This window comes from Aulonocara stuartgranti (assembly GCF_965226115.1).
Source record: "Aulonocara stuartgranti genome assembly, chromosome: 6".
NCBI classification, from domain to species: Eukaryota; Metazoa; Chordata; class Actinopteri; order Cichliformes; family Cichlidae; genus Aulonocara; species Aulonocara stuartgranti.
The window spans coordinates 33,767,684-33,783,785 of record NC_138944.1 but is presented as its reverse complement, the minus strand read 5'-3'; the positions used below and the strand labels follow the sequence as shown (position 1 = coordinate 33,783,785).

At 40.9% G+C, this 16,102-nt stretch overlaps 1 protein-coding gene across 4 annotated transcripts in view; it reads left to right on the top strand.

The window, feature by feature from the left end:
- cacng2b (calcium channel, voltage-dependent, gamma subunit 2b) overlaps nt 1-16,102 on the top strand; it is a 71,197-nt gene that overhangs the window by 8,594 nt on the left and 46,501 nt on the right. Inside the window, exons 1-2 of one of the 4 annotated variants that reach the window (XM_082535080.1) lie at nt 5,861-6,216; nt 6,468-6,521. The exons of 2 other annotated variants lie outside the window; for them this stretch is intronic. In XM_082535080.1, coding sequence (XP_082391206.1) covers nt 6,168-6,216; nt 6,468-6,521 — 103 coding nt within the window. In that variant the 5' untranslated portion in view covers nt 5,861-6,167. Of the gene's footprint in view, nt 1-5,860; nt 6,217-6,467; nt 6,522-16,102 lie in introns of those variants that run through there. One more of the 4 variants, XM_082535081.1, reaches the window with a different exon arrangement.

Here is a 16,102-nt window from a genome sequence, read left to right as displayed (position 1 = left end):
CTCCTCACCTTGTATGTTGCCATTGTGCACACACTTATACATTCTTGCATAATTACACTTATTCTGTGGTGTAACTTATATAACTGTACGCCATAACAGAGAACTGTAATTGGAAGTTAATAACCATGCTGCATGGCTACAAATACTTGCTGTGCGTGCATAAACTCTGTGAAGTGAAGAATTTAACTTACAGAAAAGCGACAAGTGACCTCAGGCTGACTTTTATTTATTCATTTTCTTTTAGTAATCCTGCATCCCATTATCACAGGCTTGTAAAAGCTAATGAAAACTGGCATTAGAATTAAAAAGGAAAAAATAATAATACAATCATTTGGGTTTAAGAGCTTAAGTTCTATTTGGTTGTTTTTTTGTTGTTGTTGTTTTGATTACATAATATAACTGGAAAAACATTAGTGCAGTAGTTTAGTACAGGAAGCGGGTCCTGGGCTCGACTCCACCATGTGGCGTTTACGTGTTCTCCCAGTGCCTGCGTGGGTTCCAGGTACTCCAGCTTCCTCCCACGGCCTAAGGGCATGCATGTTGGGTTAATTGGTAATTCTGAATTGTCTGTAGGTGTGAACGTGAGTTTGAATTATTGTCTGTCTCTCTGTGTTAGCCCGGTGATAGACTGGCAACCCATCTAGGGTGTATCCTATGACATGTGGGATAGGATCCAGCCCTGCCGAGACCCTAAAGTGGATAAGTGGGAGAACACGGATGGATGGATAAACCCAGAAATTGTGTTTTTCCTGTCTGTGTCCTTGAGCACCTGAGTCATTGTCATGACCGTGAACAAATGTTTTACATGGGTTTTACCACTTTTTCTCAGAGGCATGTTTATATAAACATGCACCATTACTCCCCCCAAGACAGCCCAAGATCCAAATGGAGCAAATTAAAATGAGAAAAACTATTTTAATTAATTTAGTTTATATTACCCCAACCTTCTCTGTGTTAACCAATTAATGCAGTCAGTCCACTTCCTTTTTGTAGCAGTGTTGCTTGTCCTCTTTCATGGCATTGCTGGGCATCTTTGGCCACATGACACGGCGTAACTATGGTGATGCAGAGCTCTGTTGGCAGCACAAGGCCGGCTGTCACACAGGCATCACGGCCTCTCAATCAAAGCGACTGTTTACGAGCACTCACACCACCTGGGACTGACACACACACTCCAGTCCGCGCCATGGGAGGGGCATCAATCACACACGCAGCAAACAGCTACGTGCAAAAGAGCGAGCGCACGCACAAGTGTAGTAGAGACACGACAACACACAAGCATTGTTCTAAATAAGGCAATGAAACTAATAATAACAATAAATGGACAGTTTTGCAAAACCTTCACAGCAATAAAGAAAAAAGTAAATAAATAAATACAAAAAAATTAAATAGTTAAAGGAAATATGACAACAATCTAAACATATAAACCCCATATGGAAAAGAAATAGTAAAAGCTTATAAAAGACTTGCATAAGATGCCTACTTCATGTGGTGAATCATATAAGGCTTATATGTAGGGATGGGTACCGGTGTCCGGTGCCATGATGGCACCGGTTCTGACATAAACGGTAGTAACCAGACCGAAAAGCAGCGCACATTTCGGTGCTTTATTTCGGTGCTTTTTTTTCCTGAGCTGTGATACACTTCTAGCCAATCATTTTACGTTTCCGAGGATAGTAGGCGGGGCCAGGTACGTACGTTCTGTTAGAGCAGAGCTACAGATTAAAAATGCCCAAGGCGAAGCGGTCAAAAGTCTGGCTGTACTTCACAGCAAAAGATGCAAACTCAGCAGCCTGCAACAAGTGCTTTAAGCTGATACTGTGATACTGTCAAAGGAGGTAGCACCTCGAATCCGATGAAACACCTGGCGACGCATAGCATTTTTTTAAAAGCCGAGAAATGCGCCGTATTTGATAGCTTGCTGCGAGACCTCACACTGTGCACGTTGGGTGGGTTGCCAGTTATCGGACCCGGAGCAACATCCCCCAAAAACCCGAAGAATACAGTCCTGGCCCCTAGCCCTGCCAGTGTAGCAGAAATGATGAGGATGATGATGGCAGCAGAAGCCGTTCTTCTCTGCGTGAGTCGCTTAATGTTGTTTGAGTGTAATTTACGTTGAGTAGGCTAACCACGTTATTACATTAATGCATGTAAGGTGAACTAGCAAACATCATCATAGCTACATGCGGCTGTCTTCTTGTTTGATGGCAGATACTCCCTTCACCCTGGACAAAAAGGCTAAAATGACCAAAGAAAAAGTGGGAAACAGCTGAACATGAGAGGTTTTTGGACAAAGTTTGTGTTTTTTTTCCATTGATTAAGCACTGCTTCCAGCCAAGAGTGATACCATATATGCCCCATAGCTGCAGAAAAGGCTAACATTGTTATCTTTTTACAAAAAAAAAAAAAACCAGCTGAACATGAGAGGTTTTTGGACAAAGTTTGTGTTCTCCTTTCTTTAAGCACCGGTTCGAGCACCGTTTAAGCACCGGCACCGTTTCAAAAGTACCGATTTGGCACCGGTATCGGATAAAACCTAAACGATACCCATCCCTACTTATATGATTTACTCATGAAAGTGGCCACTTTCTCATTACTTTCATATATTGTTTTAGTAAGTATCCAAAACATACAAGTTTCATTATATAATTTTTCAAGGGAAAGATTTATATATATCTTTTCCATATGGGACTCAATGAAACGATTCATTGACATATTAACTGTTGATTGTTTACCACAGAATTGAAGTTTGAAGAATATCAATATCTTTAACCTCTAAAGGCAGCTTATTTGTAGGAGACAGCAGTATGTCATGATTTATAAGATGAATTATCGTCTTTCCAAATTCCAAAACACATTTTAATGACCAATAAATCCCTGTAAATGTTTACTTTCCGCAATAATCAATCAACACAATGAAATCAGCTTTTACAAAAAACAGACGTGAGAGTCAACAAAAAAAGGTTCAGCCATCTGTCATGTTTGAGGCATACTTTTTCATTTGCAAAAAAATGAATTCATTTAGCAAAATCCACTGGTTCTACATACTGAACTGGGAGGATCAGATCCGATACCAATACTGGTGTTTATTACCAATATTTGGATCAATCTGCCCACCTCTAATGATGCGTTGGTAAACATGCAGATGTAGTTCATAAATGTGTGAACATAATCCATTAGTAAAATCTTAAAAATTCAAAATATTTTCATGTACTGTATAGTCAAATACTAAAATTATTCCAACCTTTAACCAAACTTTTTTTTTCAGTCTCAATACAATTATATACACAAGTCATTTCTGATCAGTAATAATTTTCATGGAGGACAATATCCAGGCAGAGGACAGTGAGCACTAACGTAATTTGAATTTGGTGGGTATTTTTGAAGAAAGACTGTTGTTTTTAGACTGAATACATTTACATTTTGAATCAAATCAAATCCCTCATTATATTTGTAAATCTTTTTTGATATGTTTGGGGTCACAGGGCATCCAAAGCCTCCAGTGTTAACATTAAAATTGCTTTTGAATACTACAGCAGTGTGTCCGGTCATGTGTTTGTTCTGCGGATGCTGAAGTGTTTCACTAACAGGGTTATGCAACAGGACAAAGCTGTTAGCAGACTGTGGTGTTACAAGAGGAAGGTGTGCCAGAGCGATGTAGTAGCAGCACTATCCTGCACATGTGCATTATTTCTGTAGTGTAAGCCAATCCTTGACTGTTAAACCACACCGAAACGATCTATAGGCTTTATTTTAAATAATCCAGAATGACTTGCATTGTATTACAATCTGTGTTGTCACAGATTGTAAGAGCCCAGCCTCTTACAGTAGTAACAGTAACAGTATGTCACATTCTTTGTTTTACAGTATAGTAGGCTGACTGTGGTGTAGTGGGGATCTGTTGGCACCTCCACACAGTCTGTTTAACGCCTGGTGGGAGAGGTGCTGACAGGCCGACTGCTCCCTAATCCTGCAGACAACAGGAGTCAAAGGGAATGACCAGGCAGTGCATGTATGTGCATATAAACCTGTTACATTTACATTTGCAAAGAGTATTTGTGGTCACATGGTGACGATGCAAACACTCTTTATTGTTAGAAGGAAAAATACTACAACATCCATGTGCTCATTAGATAGAAGTCACGAGAGCCTGTGACCCTGCCCACATCAGTCACAGCAGAGCGACAGCTCGAGTGGGCTGCTGTCATTACGAACACAGGGTAAAGCCGATAAGAAATCTGCATTAGTAGTAACATATGGTCGAACTGATGGAGTAACAATGCTGTCATCTCTAAGCCACATGACTCATAAACATAATGCCTGTGTGTGTGTTCACAGTCTCACTTTCCTGTAAACAATACATTAGTCAATTGATTACCTGATAGTAAAATAAGCTGATCTCAGCACAGCACACGCAATATGAGTTAAACGTGGACTGCTTGCACACATTTAAGACGCAAGCACATTGCGCACACGCAGCCAAACTAACGTTACCCGCACGCATGCACGTTATGTAATTGTGTTCTCACATTCATTGTGTGAGTAATAACGTGCAGCCTTGGTACAGAGCTTGGCAGTTCGGACTTGTGTGTACAGCCGGGCAGAGACGGCTGCATACAGAAGAAATTACAGAAGCCAGTCCCTGAGGTGATGTCGTGACGTTGGCCCTTCATTTACAGAGCACAAACACATGCACTTCTCATTAAAGAGGTGTTCAGAGGTCAAATTTGTAAGGTTAAGCAATGTGTTAAGTACAACGACTCAGTCTTACACACAGACACACACACATATACAAACACTGTCGAAACTTGACGTCAGTAGATATGAGCTACCAATCCTCCTACCTGTTGAAATGTAACATTTAGAAGTAAGTCATTTGTGTTTGTTTAGGCTCTTAACTAATACAGGAAACAGTACTATGATGCACTAGAATGATATTTATGTTGCCTGGATGCAGATGCACTACTGCGGGATACAATCCAGGACACAAACCACCGAGGCCACTTTTTGCACAACCTGGCAGACACTGAAGTGTGAATGAACACTACGATAGCAGTCACAGTGCCAGATCCTGTTGCACTTCACTCAGCATTAGGCCACATGGTGACACAAAGTTGGTTTGGCTTACTTCAAATGTCACTTTTATGACTGAGGTATATTAAAACATGACAGATTTGATATGCTTTGAGCAGCAATTGAATTACAGGGTTTACGTTTGTCAGTGAAGATGAGCAAAGCACCTGAACATGACACTACGACTCATGGACACTCCAGTTATTATTCCTCTCAATTCTTTTTACAGAGTGTATGAACATTCACTTCAAGGTGCTTTATATTATAAGGTAAAATCGCACAATAATACAGAGGAAATTCAAATAATCAGATGACCCTTTTTGAGCAAGCACTTGGCAACAGTAGAAAGGAAAAACTCCCTTTTAACAGGAAGAAACCTCCAGCACAACCAGGCTTGGGGAGCGGCAGCCATCTGCTGTGTCTGGTTCAGGCTAATGGGAGGAAGACAGGACAAAAGACATGCTGTGGAAGAGAGCTAACTAATGATTAAGTACAGAGTGGGCTATTAACACACAGAGAGTGAGAAAAGGTGAGTGAAGAATGCATCATGCATCATGGGAAGGCCCAGCAGCCTAGGCCTATTACAGCATAACTAAAGGAGGACTCAGAGTCACCTGATCAGCACTAACTATATGCTTCATAAAAATAGAAAGATATTAACTGAGAGACATGCAGATGCACAAAGAACAAGGTGTGAGGCAGTGGCGTCGTTAGGCCTATTTTAGGGGTGCTGAAGCCTCCCTAAAATATTCTTAAGCCCCCCTAAATAATTTGGTGGTTTTTTTTTTGTTTTTTTTTGTTTTTTTTTAACTTATTCGATTTTTTTTTTTACAGAACTTGCAGACAAATTCAATATAAAGATGCAGGAATATGAGTTTAAAGAAATAATAATATAAACCTGTCGCTATTCACACAAATATGATCATAACTCGGTTGGTCCCTTTCGCTTTACATTGTTAAGGTAGCGTCAGTGCTTCGTTATCCAATCCCTTCCAGTTGTTCACAGGGGACATCCACATGACTGAAAATCCAGTCCTCGTTTTCACTGCTACTTTACACTCCGCTCGTATACACCTGCAGAAACACTAGCGTGCATGTGGCAAACGGCAAGAAATCATGGATATACGCAAGTTTTTCAAGAAAGTAAGTCTTCATCACTGGCTGGTAGTAACAATTAGTTAGCTCCAGCTAACAGCAGAGAGTCCCATGTAAATAATGAACCAGGTGCTCCCCATTTTGTAAATAAAAACCTGGCTAGCGCACTAAGTTAAATTGTTAGCATAATGTTAATTTCTGTCACTCGTTTTAGCTCTGAAAAATCCAGCTGAGCTCATTCAGGTATGGTTATCATCAGTGGAAATAATAATAATCACTCCATCCCCATTAACCTGTAGGAGTCAGGGCAGAGGAGCACAGAGAGGCAGAGGGGAGAGACGTCTGCTGGAGAGGTGAGTCAAAGGATGGAGTCATTTGTGATGGAGACAGTCTGATTAGAATTTTATGGGACTCAATATGGATATGAAATATGAAACATTTCAGTCACGGTACAACATATAAGACCTGTTTAACTTGAGCTTTTATTTAGGAGAGTCAAGGTTAGAAAGTGGAGCAACAAATTACTGTGGAGCGGGAGCAGAAGTCATGATATTAGCAATTTACATTACAATTCAGTATGTTTTAATGTATCTTGAAGGGTGAGGCAGAAGGAGTGGCTGAGGGAGAAAAAGGTCAACAGGCAAGTTCAAGTCAGAGAGAGCAAGGAGAGACAGAGGAGCTGCAGCAAATAGATCGAGAGGCAGAGGAAGATCAAGTTATTACAGAGAGAGGAGAGCAAACAGGCCAAGAGAGGGAAAATGATGAAGCAGCTGCAGCAACTCATTCTACTACAGGGTTTGATTTAGGTGACAAAGACACAGGGCCCAGACAGGTGAAGCTGAAGAGCTATCCACATGATACTTTTGGTACACAGAAGCGAGCATTTAACCACAGCTGGTTTGAAAAGCACAACTGGTTAGAATATTCAGTCAACCAGAATGCAGCTTTCTGCTTCCCATGTAGAGTGTTTGGCAAAAACATCAAACATGATAGTTTGGTCAGTAACGGTTGCAAGAACTGGAAGAAAGCTTTAGTCATCTTTGGCAAGCATGAGATGGCACAAACACATAAGGACAGTGTTGTTACATGGAAAAGCTACCAGGGAACTAGCAAACAGGGAAACGTTGCACAGGTGATAGCAACTGCAAATGTGAGTGAGATAGTCGAAAGAAGAGAGTATCTCAGACGAATTGTTGCAGTCACCTCTATGTTAGGGAGACAGGGACTCCCTTTTCGTGGTCATGATGAAGGTGAAGACAGCCCAAACAGAGGGAATTTTCTTGCGTGCATGGAGCTTTTGAAGGAGTTTGATCCTTTTCTTCAAAAACATAATCCCCCATCAAATGCACAGTATATCTCACCATCATCCCAGAATGACATGATTGACTGTTGTGCCCAGGAAGTTACTAGTGTCATTGTATCTGAAATGACAAAGTCTAAAGTCTATTCCATCATGGTGGATGAGGCAAGGGATAAAAAGGCAGAGCAGTTAGCTGTTTGTGTCAGGTACGTGTCAGAGGGGGCAGTGAAGGAGCGTTTCCTTGCACTTGCAGAGATAAAATCATTTGATGCCCAGTCCATTGCAAATGAGATTCAGCAGCAGATCCAAAACTATGGTCTTGCAGAGCTTAAGTGTGTAGCACTGTGACAAAGTGGAGAAGCAGTTGTAATTCTCTCCATTTGTCCCATATGTGTTTACCTTTTTTTTGCACATTGTACACATTATTCTGTTTCTATGTATTTGCTATGATTTGCTATTTGTCAAGTAACATTGCTTCACTCACTATCCCGGGTTTGTTTGTGTAAGCGTTTTGTTGCCGGCAAATCAAACATTCTGCAAATTAAGACAAATACTAAGTTATGTTTCTTTATACTTTATTATGTTACAGATTAAGTCATTTGTTCATACTTACTCTGTTTGTCTTTTCAGTCTTCATGAGTGTCAGGTGTGGGGAAACGCCCGCTTGGCATTTCCTCATTTTAAAGTCCTGATCATGTCACACATGACATCATCAGGTCAAACCATGTGGAGGGGTTTCTTTTTCCAGAGAGATGCTTCCTTTTGTTTGTGTTAATGTTTAAAGGGATTTGTTGAATGTTTTTCCTTTTGTTAATACTGCCATTTAGTTGTGTAAATGTGCATATTAGAAGTGTGTAGAGGTTTTGTGTTTTTAGATAACCTGAGTAGAGTTTTAGATCCCTCAGTTGAGTGAGTGGTACTGGCTGGGCAATTGGAGGGAAATTGATGGCCCTATTTAAAGCCAGTCTCTACCAGATGCAGGAGAGAGGAGAGGTGAGCTGTGTCACCAGAGCCATGTTATGTTGAGTTTTGTTAAATGAATTGATTTGGGGAAAGTTTTGTTAAGTTATACATTAAATTAAGTTCACTGCAAATAAATTGCTCACCTTGGAAACCCAAAATGTCTGCATAGTCTGCTTCCCTACCACCTTCCTTGACGTTCGAGTGTGACTACCTCACAAGCACAAACATATGATGGTGCAGCCGTTATGAGTGGCTCCACTGGAGGTGTACAAGCACATTTTAGAAGGCTCCATCCTGAGGCTATCTATGTGCATTGTTATGCTCATCAACTCAACCTGGTTTTGTGCAATACTTGCAAGGCTGTCCCAGAGGCTGTGGAGCTTTTCAGCTTGTTGGAGTGTGTGTATTCTTTCTTCAGCACCTCCCTAGTCAATCATCATAAGTTCATGGAGACTCAGGCAAAGCTTGGATTGACAAAAACTGAGCTTGTGCAACTTTCAAACACTCGCTGGGCATGTCAGTTGCGATCAATCAGTGCAGTTCTTGAGACATTGCCTGCCATTTTGGAGTGCCTATCTGCAATTGGATCCCCCATAGCTGTTGGTCTCAGAGCAAAGCTCTACAAGTTCTCAGCAGTCTATGCACTACTGATGTTTCAGTCGATTCTGTCTGTAACCGAAGGACTCCACAAATTCCTGCAGAAAGAGACTTTAGACCTGGCAGAAGCTTTTATCTGCAAACAAGCTGTGTGTGACACACTTAAGGGCAAACACTCAGATGCATTTGCTACAGAGCTGTATGAGAAAACCAAGGCCCTGTGTAACACCCACAGTATCCCTGAACCAGGTGCCAAGACAAGGCACAAACAGAGGAAAATGGAGGATTTTGTCCTGGAGGCAACTGTGGGTTCACGCACTGAATTGAACAACTCAGACACATTGAAAAGAGAGTTACTTTTCCCTTGTGTGGATCGGATGGTTGGCGAGCTTGATCAAAGATTTTGCAGTGTAGATGCAGGGCTGCTAAAAGGCGTCCAGGCATGTAGTCCTGAATCTGAGAACTTCTTGAGTGAACCACACTTGAATGAACTTGCAAAGCACTACAGACTTGACCTGAAAAAAGAGGAGGTTCTGGTGGCCAGAAACTTTCTTACCCGGAAAACAGAGGCTGGATGTCCACCCAAAAATATGTTGTCTGTGTACAACCTCCTTGATTCAGACATGTTTCCCTCTCTGAAGGCAACCATCCAAGTTGCCCTAACAGTGCCTGTCAGCAGCTGCTCGTACGAACGGTCCTTTAGTGCACTGCGTCGGCTGCACTCCTGGCTGCGTCAAACAATGGGTCAGAAAAGACTTCACAGTCTTGCAGTCATGTCTATTGAAAAAGACACGCTTCAGCATCTGAGTCACAACAGAGTGATTGACCGATTTGCCACTCTTAAAAACAGACGTCATTCTTTGATGCTTCCACCCACCAAGTAACTGGTGATTGCAGCCAGAAAAATGTACTTTTTTATTTTCAGTTTTTTTCTTGTTATTGATGCAGCAAACACATTTCCTCTGTTTTTTTGTTGTACTGTATTATAAAGCAGACTGAAATAAAACAATAGATCTATTGGTGGCCTAGGATGTTTAATCTGTCCAAAAAAGTAGGAAAACAATTTCTCAGTCTTTGTTTTCTGTTTGTGAAATTTTGTGCTCATTCACTACGTTCGTTCATGTCGTGTGCATCTCTTGGGGGCTAAGCCCCCCCTGTCCTTAAAACCTAGTGACACCCCTGGTGTGAGGTTATGATTCACCAAGTCTTCATGGTCAGCAGAAGATGTTTATAGCCACACTGCAGATGTGTCTAACTCACAGTAGTGATAATGGTGCAACACTATGAAGGCTGTAATAAACTCCACTGTCTGCCGTTATGATTCGTGGTCTGTTGTAAATCGTATGTGTGTGTGCGTGTTGCCATCTGGATGCATTTTTCGTGAGTCCATCCATCCATCCTCATCCGCTTTATCCGAGGCCGGGTCGCGGGGGCAGCAGCCTAAGCAAAGAGGCCCAGACCTCCCTCTCCCCAGCCACCTCCTCCAGCTTATCCGGGGGAACACCAAGACGTTCCCAGGCCAGCCGAGAGATATAATCTCTCCAGCGTGTCCTGGGTCGTGAGTTAGTTTGGGAATTTACAGGTACTGAATATGTGATGCATCAGATATGTTTGATTGGCAGACCTCGACAGCAAGAACATTTTATTAAGTGCGCAGGTCATCTGAGAGCAGCTTTAAAGCCTAAGCTTTCAAAGACCTGGAAAACAAATGTTTCCTTTCTGTGCAGACTGATGGAATGAGTCTAAATGGCTGTGCTCCTTGCACCGATCAGAGCGACAATATTTGAACAAGAATTTGATGACTGTTGGTGCATTGTTTGGTTACTGCAAAAGAAAATTGATCAAACCACATCCGCCTACTGATGAACAAGGATTAGAAGGCCTTTTGAGAACCTGTAAAAAGATGAATTATTAAGAAAATTCTAAAGTATTAAAAGTCAAGTATTCAAAGAAGAACTGCTCTTTTTCTTTTACATCAAAGTACTTTTACAGATGTTTGGGAGTAATACTTTCTGAGGATAGATGCTTGAGTTCCATACTTGAGGTAAAGTCTTTAAGATTGAAGATGGAAAATTAGAGCAATAAATTTAGCAGATGCCAATTCTCTCAGACACAATTGAGTGATACTTATAATACAGCATACTGAGTATAGTAATTCATTGATGGACATTTACTTGCAGTAAGTACCTCCAGTCCTCACTGAGTGCTTCAGCTCTGTTAACCTCTACAAAGTAAAGAGGCCAGTATGTGGTCATTACTATAATTCACAGCTGAGGTTGACTCTTGCGTGCATGGAGGAAACAGTATAGATGAAAATGAGCCTGCATAAATTCATAATTAGTCATTTGCATGTATTAGCTTTAGGTTCACGAAACCATGGCTTTGCCTTCTGGACATGTTCAGCTGTAGGTTTAGGTTATTAAATCAGCCTCATAAATCATTCTCAAACAGATAAACAACATTACTCAGTCTCGGGATAATTATCATAATTGGTGGCATTTTAAATAATACTTCAAATGACACGATTAAAATTAATCTGTTTATTAGATTTAAATTAATACAAATATATAACACTATAATAATGTAAAGGTCGAAAGGAACAATCACTCTTGTGCAGTGCTAAATAAAGAAGCGCATATATCAAATGCACTCCTTTGAAGCACAGTTGCACACTGTAACTAAAGGTGCATTAGAAATGGAAGGTGTGTAATGCAGACACACTAGGCAAAAGAGTGGTTCGAGACCAAGGCACAAATATTTCATTGCCTTTGATATGGTTGCTTCAAAGACGGCACCAGGCATCCCACCACTCGCAGTCACGTACCGTCCTTGAAGTGACTTTGGTGCTTTAAGTTGGAGATAAAACGGCAGTAAGATGGATTCAGTCTGCTATCAGTTTGTGATTTAATGGGGTCTAGTTGGCAATCTGTTTGTGACAACACTGGGATTAACTGATAAATCAGCAAAAATTGCAAATCTGTTGGACTTAACATTAACTACTAAAATTCAGAGTGCAGTCTTAACCTCATAGAACAAAAAAAATCTGAAATTCTGCTACAAATAGTGACCTAGTTTCTGCAAAACAGTGATATAAAAAGGACAGAGGTGCCTGGCAACCTTAGTTTTAAATAGAAATATAACAAAAATACATCCAAGGAGATTGTTTGTTGAACACTCATCCTCTGGGTGACCAGTTGGTTGCCCAACTGCTTCCAAGTGGTCACAAAATGGGTAAAAATTAATTGCTAGCATTGGTCAACCACCAACGTTTCCTCGTCGCAAAGACGCTCCCGTTTAGTTTTTACTCCAGTGTGACTGAGCCTGAATGTCAGAACGTATGTGTGACAAGTCGAAACATGTGGTTAGGGTTAGGGTTAAGTCAGAAAAGAGGACTGTTAGTTTGCATGCCATACCTTGTGTATGTGTGGCACATAACTTACGTCGACTTAACGAGAATGGTGGTGATAACCACCCAACAGCCTCTCTCTGAACACATATCTCAACATAAAGTTTTATCACTTCATTAAATCAGTACATTAAACAGTCCTCTGCTTAGCAGTGTACAGTGTAGCTACACTAGCTAGGTTCCTTAGCATGCTGCTGTGTTAGCTGGTGGTTCCATCAGTCCTGCTGCAGAAGCTCCTGTACCTGGGGGGTAGAATGGATTCTCAACCTGACACTGTTGGAGTCAGAGGGAACCACTCACCCTTTATTGTCCTTGTAGAGTATTTGCAAGTATTGCAAATAAGCTTTGATCCTATAGGATCAAAGCTTATTTAAACAGATGGTTTTATCTGTGAAGTTCCCCTTTTTGCTGACCTACACAGCTAGAGCTTCTAAATGTATGTGCATATATATAGTAATAGCAAGTATATAGTATATAGCAATGGCCAACTGTATGTAGACAATGGCCGTTTTCTTTGTGTTTCAGCCATGCAAAATTGTACAAATGGCAGTCAATTTGTAAAATCATAATTTATGCAGATATGATCTGAAAAACAAGGTTTAAATGACTTGGGGTTCAGTCCTGCAGTATACTACTAATCCCTCCCTTAGGACTGAACTGGAGAGGCACAGAGAGACATACAGTAAATAGGTGTGGAGTGAATCAGTTACTGGACTTTTAACTCATTGATCAACTGCAGCTGCTAAATGACCCAGCAAAAGACTGTATTTGTACTGGGCTGGTGGTGCTGTGTGATGGTGTGTAAATTTAACAAGGAGACTGAGTGTGTGTTGCTAAGACACTACTTGCATGCACATTCATTATTCCACTGTTAAAGTTACACTTGCACCATTTCCATGCTTACCAGTCTTCTTTCTAGATAATGGCTAAACAATGATGTGAAACAGACTTGTTCTTTAAAGAAACTGGAAAAAAAACGTTTTTAAAGGGCAGGTTGACTGGCAGCTGATTTATACGAATGCTTTCTCGTATCCTGCAAATTTCCTTAAACTTTCAGTTCAATGCAAGTTTTCTCCTTGTTCCTGAGAGAATCTAAAGCACCCGGTTTACTGTCTGTGAACCTCACTGCGATTCTGATGTGCAAGCTACGTAGTGGGTATTTGACTCGTGCGTGCGTGCAGCTGATGAAGCGTTCGAGAACGGGATCGTGCTGTTTTGAGGGAACAGGAAGCTTCTTCCCTGCAGCAGGTACTGCAGTGCATGAGTCGACTCAGAGTAAGCTGAAACGATTCAGTAGTTTCCTGAAGCCTTTCAGAGTTCAGGTCAGTGCAGTGACAACAACGCGTGGACACAAAATGGCCTCCAGCTAAATCTCCTTGTTCGGTGTGTCTCTGTCCAGACGTGCCGACCGACAGGTGACGCACGTGGGAGGCGCAGGATTTGCAGTGTGCAGCGGCTATGTTTGTGTATTATTGGTAAACCTTTTTGTGAATTAAGCGATTGAGAACACGTTGCGGCCATCTGCTAACCGTACAGTGGAGTGTCTCTCCCAGCATCATGTGTTTAGATAAGTGTGTGATTCTCTGATGCTCCAGACTGAACGCTCTTCTTCCTTTGTAGAGCCATCCTGTTGATTAATGTCCAAAAAACATGGCACAATATCAGCACAGCAGGCACGCTAAACAGATGCCTACATGTTTCCAGCTGTGTCATTTCATTAGGATTTCAAGTGTTTCTTTAGCAACAAGCAGAGGTGGGACCAAGTCATTGTTTTGCAAGTCTCAAGTAAGTCTCAAGTCTTTATCCTCAAGTCTCAAGTCAAGTCGCAAGTAATGTCAGGCAAGTCAGAGTCGAGTCTCAAGTCACTGGTGTAAAAGTCCGAGTCAAGTCACAAGTCTGAAACTTTGAATTTCAAGTCCTTTCGAGTCTTTAAAAAAAAACAAACGAAAAAATAATGTTGCAGTTATGCTAAATGTAAATATTAGACCATGTAATTTTAAAATCTGTGTTTTTCTCAACACATGACAAAATAGTGAACTTAGAAAATATACACAAATTGTGAAATTGCACCTCTTTAAAATGCAGCTCAATTAAACCTAGCTCCTAGAATAATTTTCACCGACAGTTCTGAGATAAGCTGCATGTTATTCTTGGATGCGGTTGTAGGACCAGCTTTAAAATCGCATGACAAAAATATCATACACATTAAAAAAAACTGTATCACCAACATAGCCTGGACAACATTTGCTAGTTAGATGAAGTCAGCTATCTCATCTTAGCATATTTATATGCATATTTATAATCATACGGCTCTTGGAGTGAGTGCATACACTCATGAAGTTTAGTAACTTCAGGTCACTGCAACAAGCCCAGGTACAGTTTACCGACGGATGGGTGCAGGACCTTGAAATGCACCGTGTAGAACGAAAGACCATCGTACGTATCATAAGTTTACCAGTCTCACAAATTGTCGTCATAAATACACATTCCTTAACCGTTTATTAATAGGACCTTTGAGCTCAACGGTAATTAATTAGTAGTGGAAATAATTTCTGGTACCCATCACAGAAATGTAGCAGTGACAACAATATTGTATGCTGTAATCGTACTGGGCAATTAGTGATACAAAAAAACTGTTTTATCCTGTGAATAAAAGTATATGTTTTTGTCAATGTACCATAATAACAGAAGCGAAACGCAATATTGTGTCAGGACAATTCACTATTTATGCACAATAAACAAAGGAGCATAGCGCGACAATTTCTGTTCAGCGCCAGACTTGCTTGTAACCTATATCACCAATTATGTTATGAAAATGACGTATTAACTACTAAAAAACACTGACCTTCGTGTAAATGCTTGGAGCAGACTAACCTGTGAGCTGGAGTGTTCTGGGACGTTATATTTTATCTTTGAATGGCTGCAATCCAGGCCATCCGTCGCGTCTTTGTTACTTCGGAAACATGGCTCGAACAATTTCTCTTCAACGACGTAATCCGATAACAACCGGTCTCTTTACCCGTCGGCTTCCCGTGGCTGTCATGCGACCGGCTATTGCAGTTAATAATACAACAGCTTCTTGACATTTTTGTGTTTCTTTTTATCGCTGTGTAACTGATTTTAATTGAAAGCCTGCGTGCGCTAGTACCGCTTGCCACGAGTTCCCAGAATCCTTTGCGGTTCTACCCGTGAATGACGTCACATTTTCAATCTCTATATAATATGCATGTTAAATTTTATATTTGGGGTAAAATATCAAGTCTTTTCAAGTAAACCGGTTCAAGTCCAATTCAAGTCCCAAGTCATTGGTGTAAAAGTCCAAGTCAAGTCACAAGTCTTACAACATTTTTTCAAGTCAAGTCTAAAGTCATAAAATTAATGACTCGAGTCTGACTCGAGTCCAAGTCATGTGACTCGAGTCCACACCTCTGGCAACAAGCTTTTGAGAGGGTTGGATGTAAAAAAGCTATAGTGCTCTAAGACAAGCAGTCAGAGGACAATTTCTATTCTGTCTGCACTCTGACTGTAGTCACACATCCATAAGCTGCCTTCTTGTTATCTGTGGCAAAACAGTGTTTCCATATGCAAAGATAGGAACTTTTGGTACGACGATATATCACAGTGGATAACATATTGACTATCAGACAAAAGTTTTATCCATATCATAC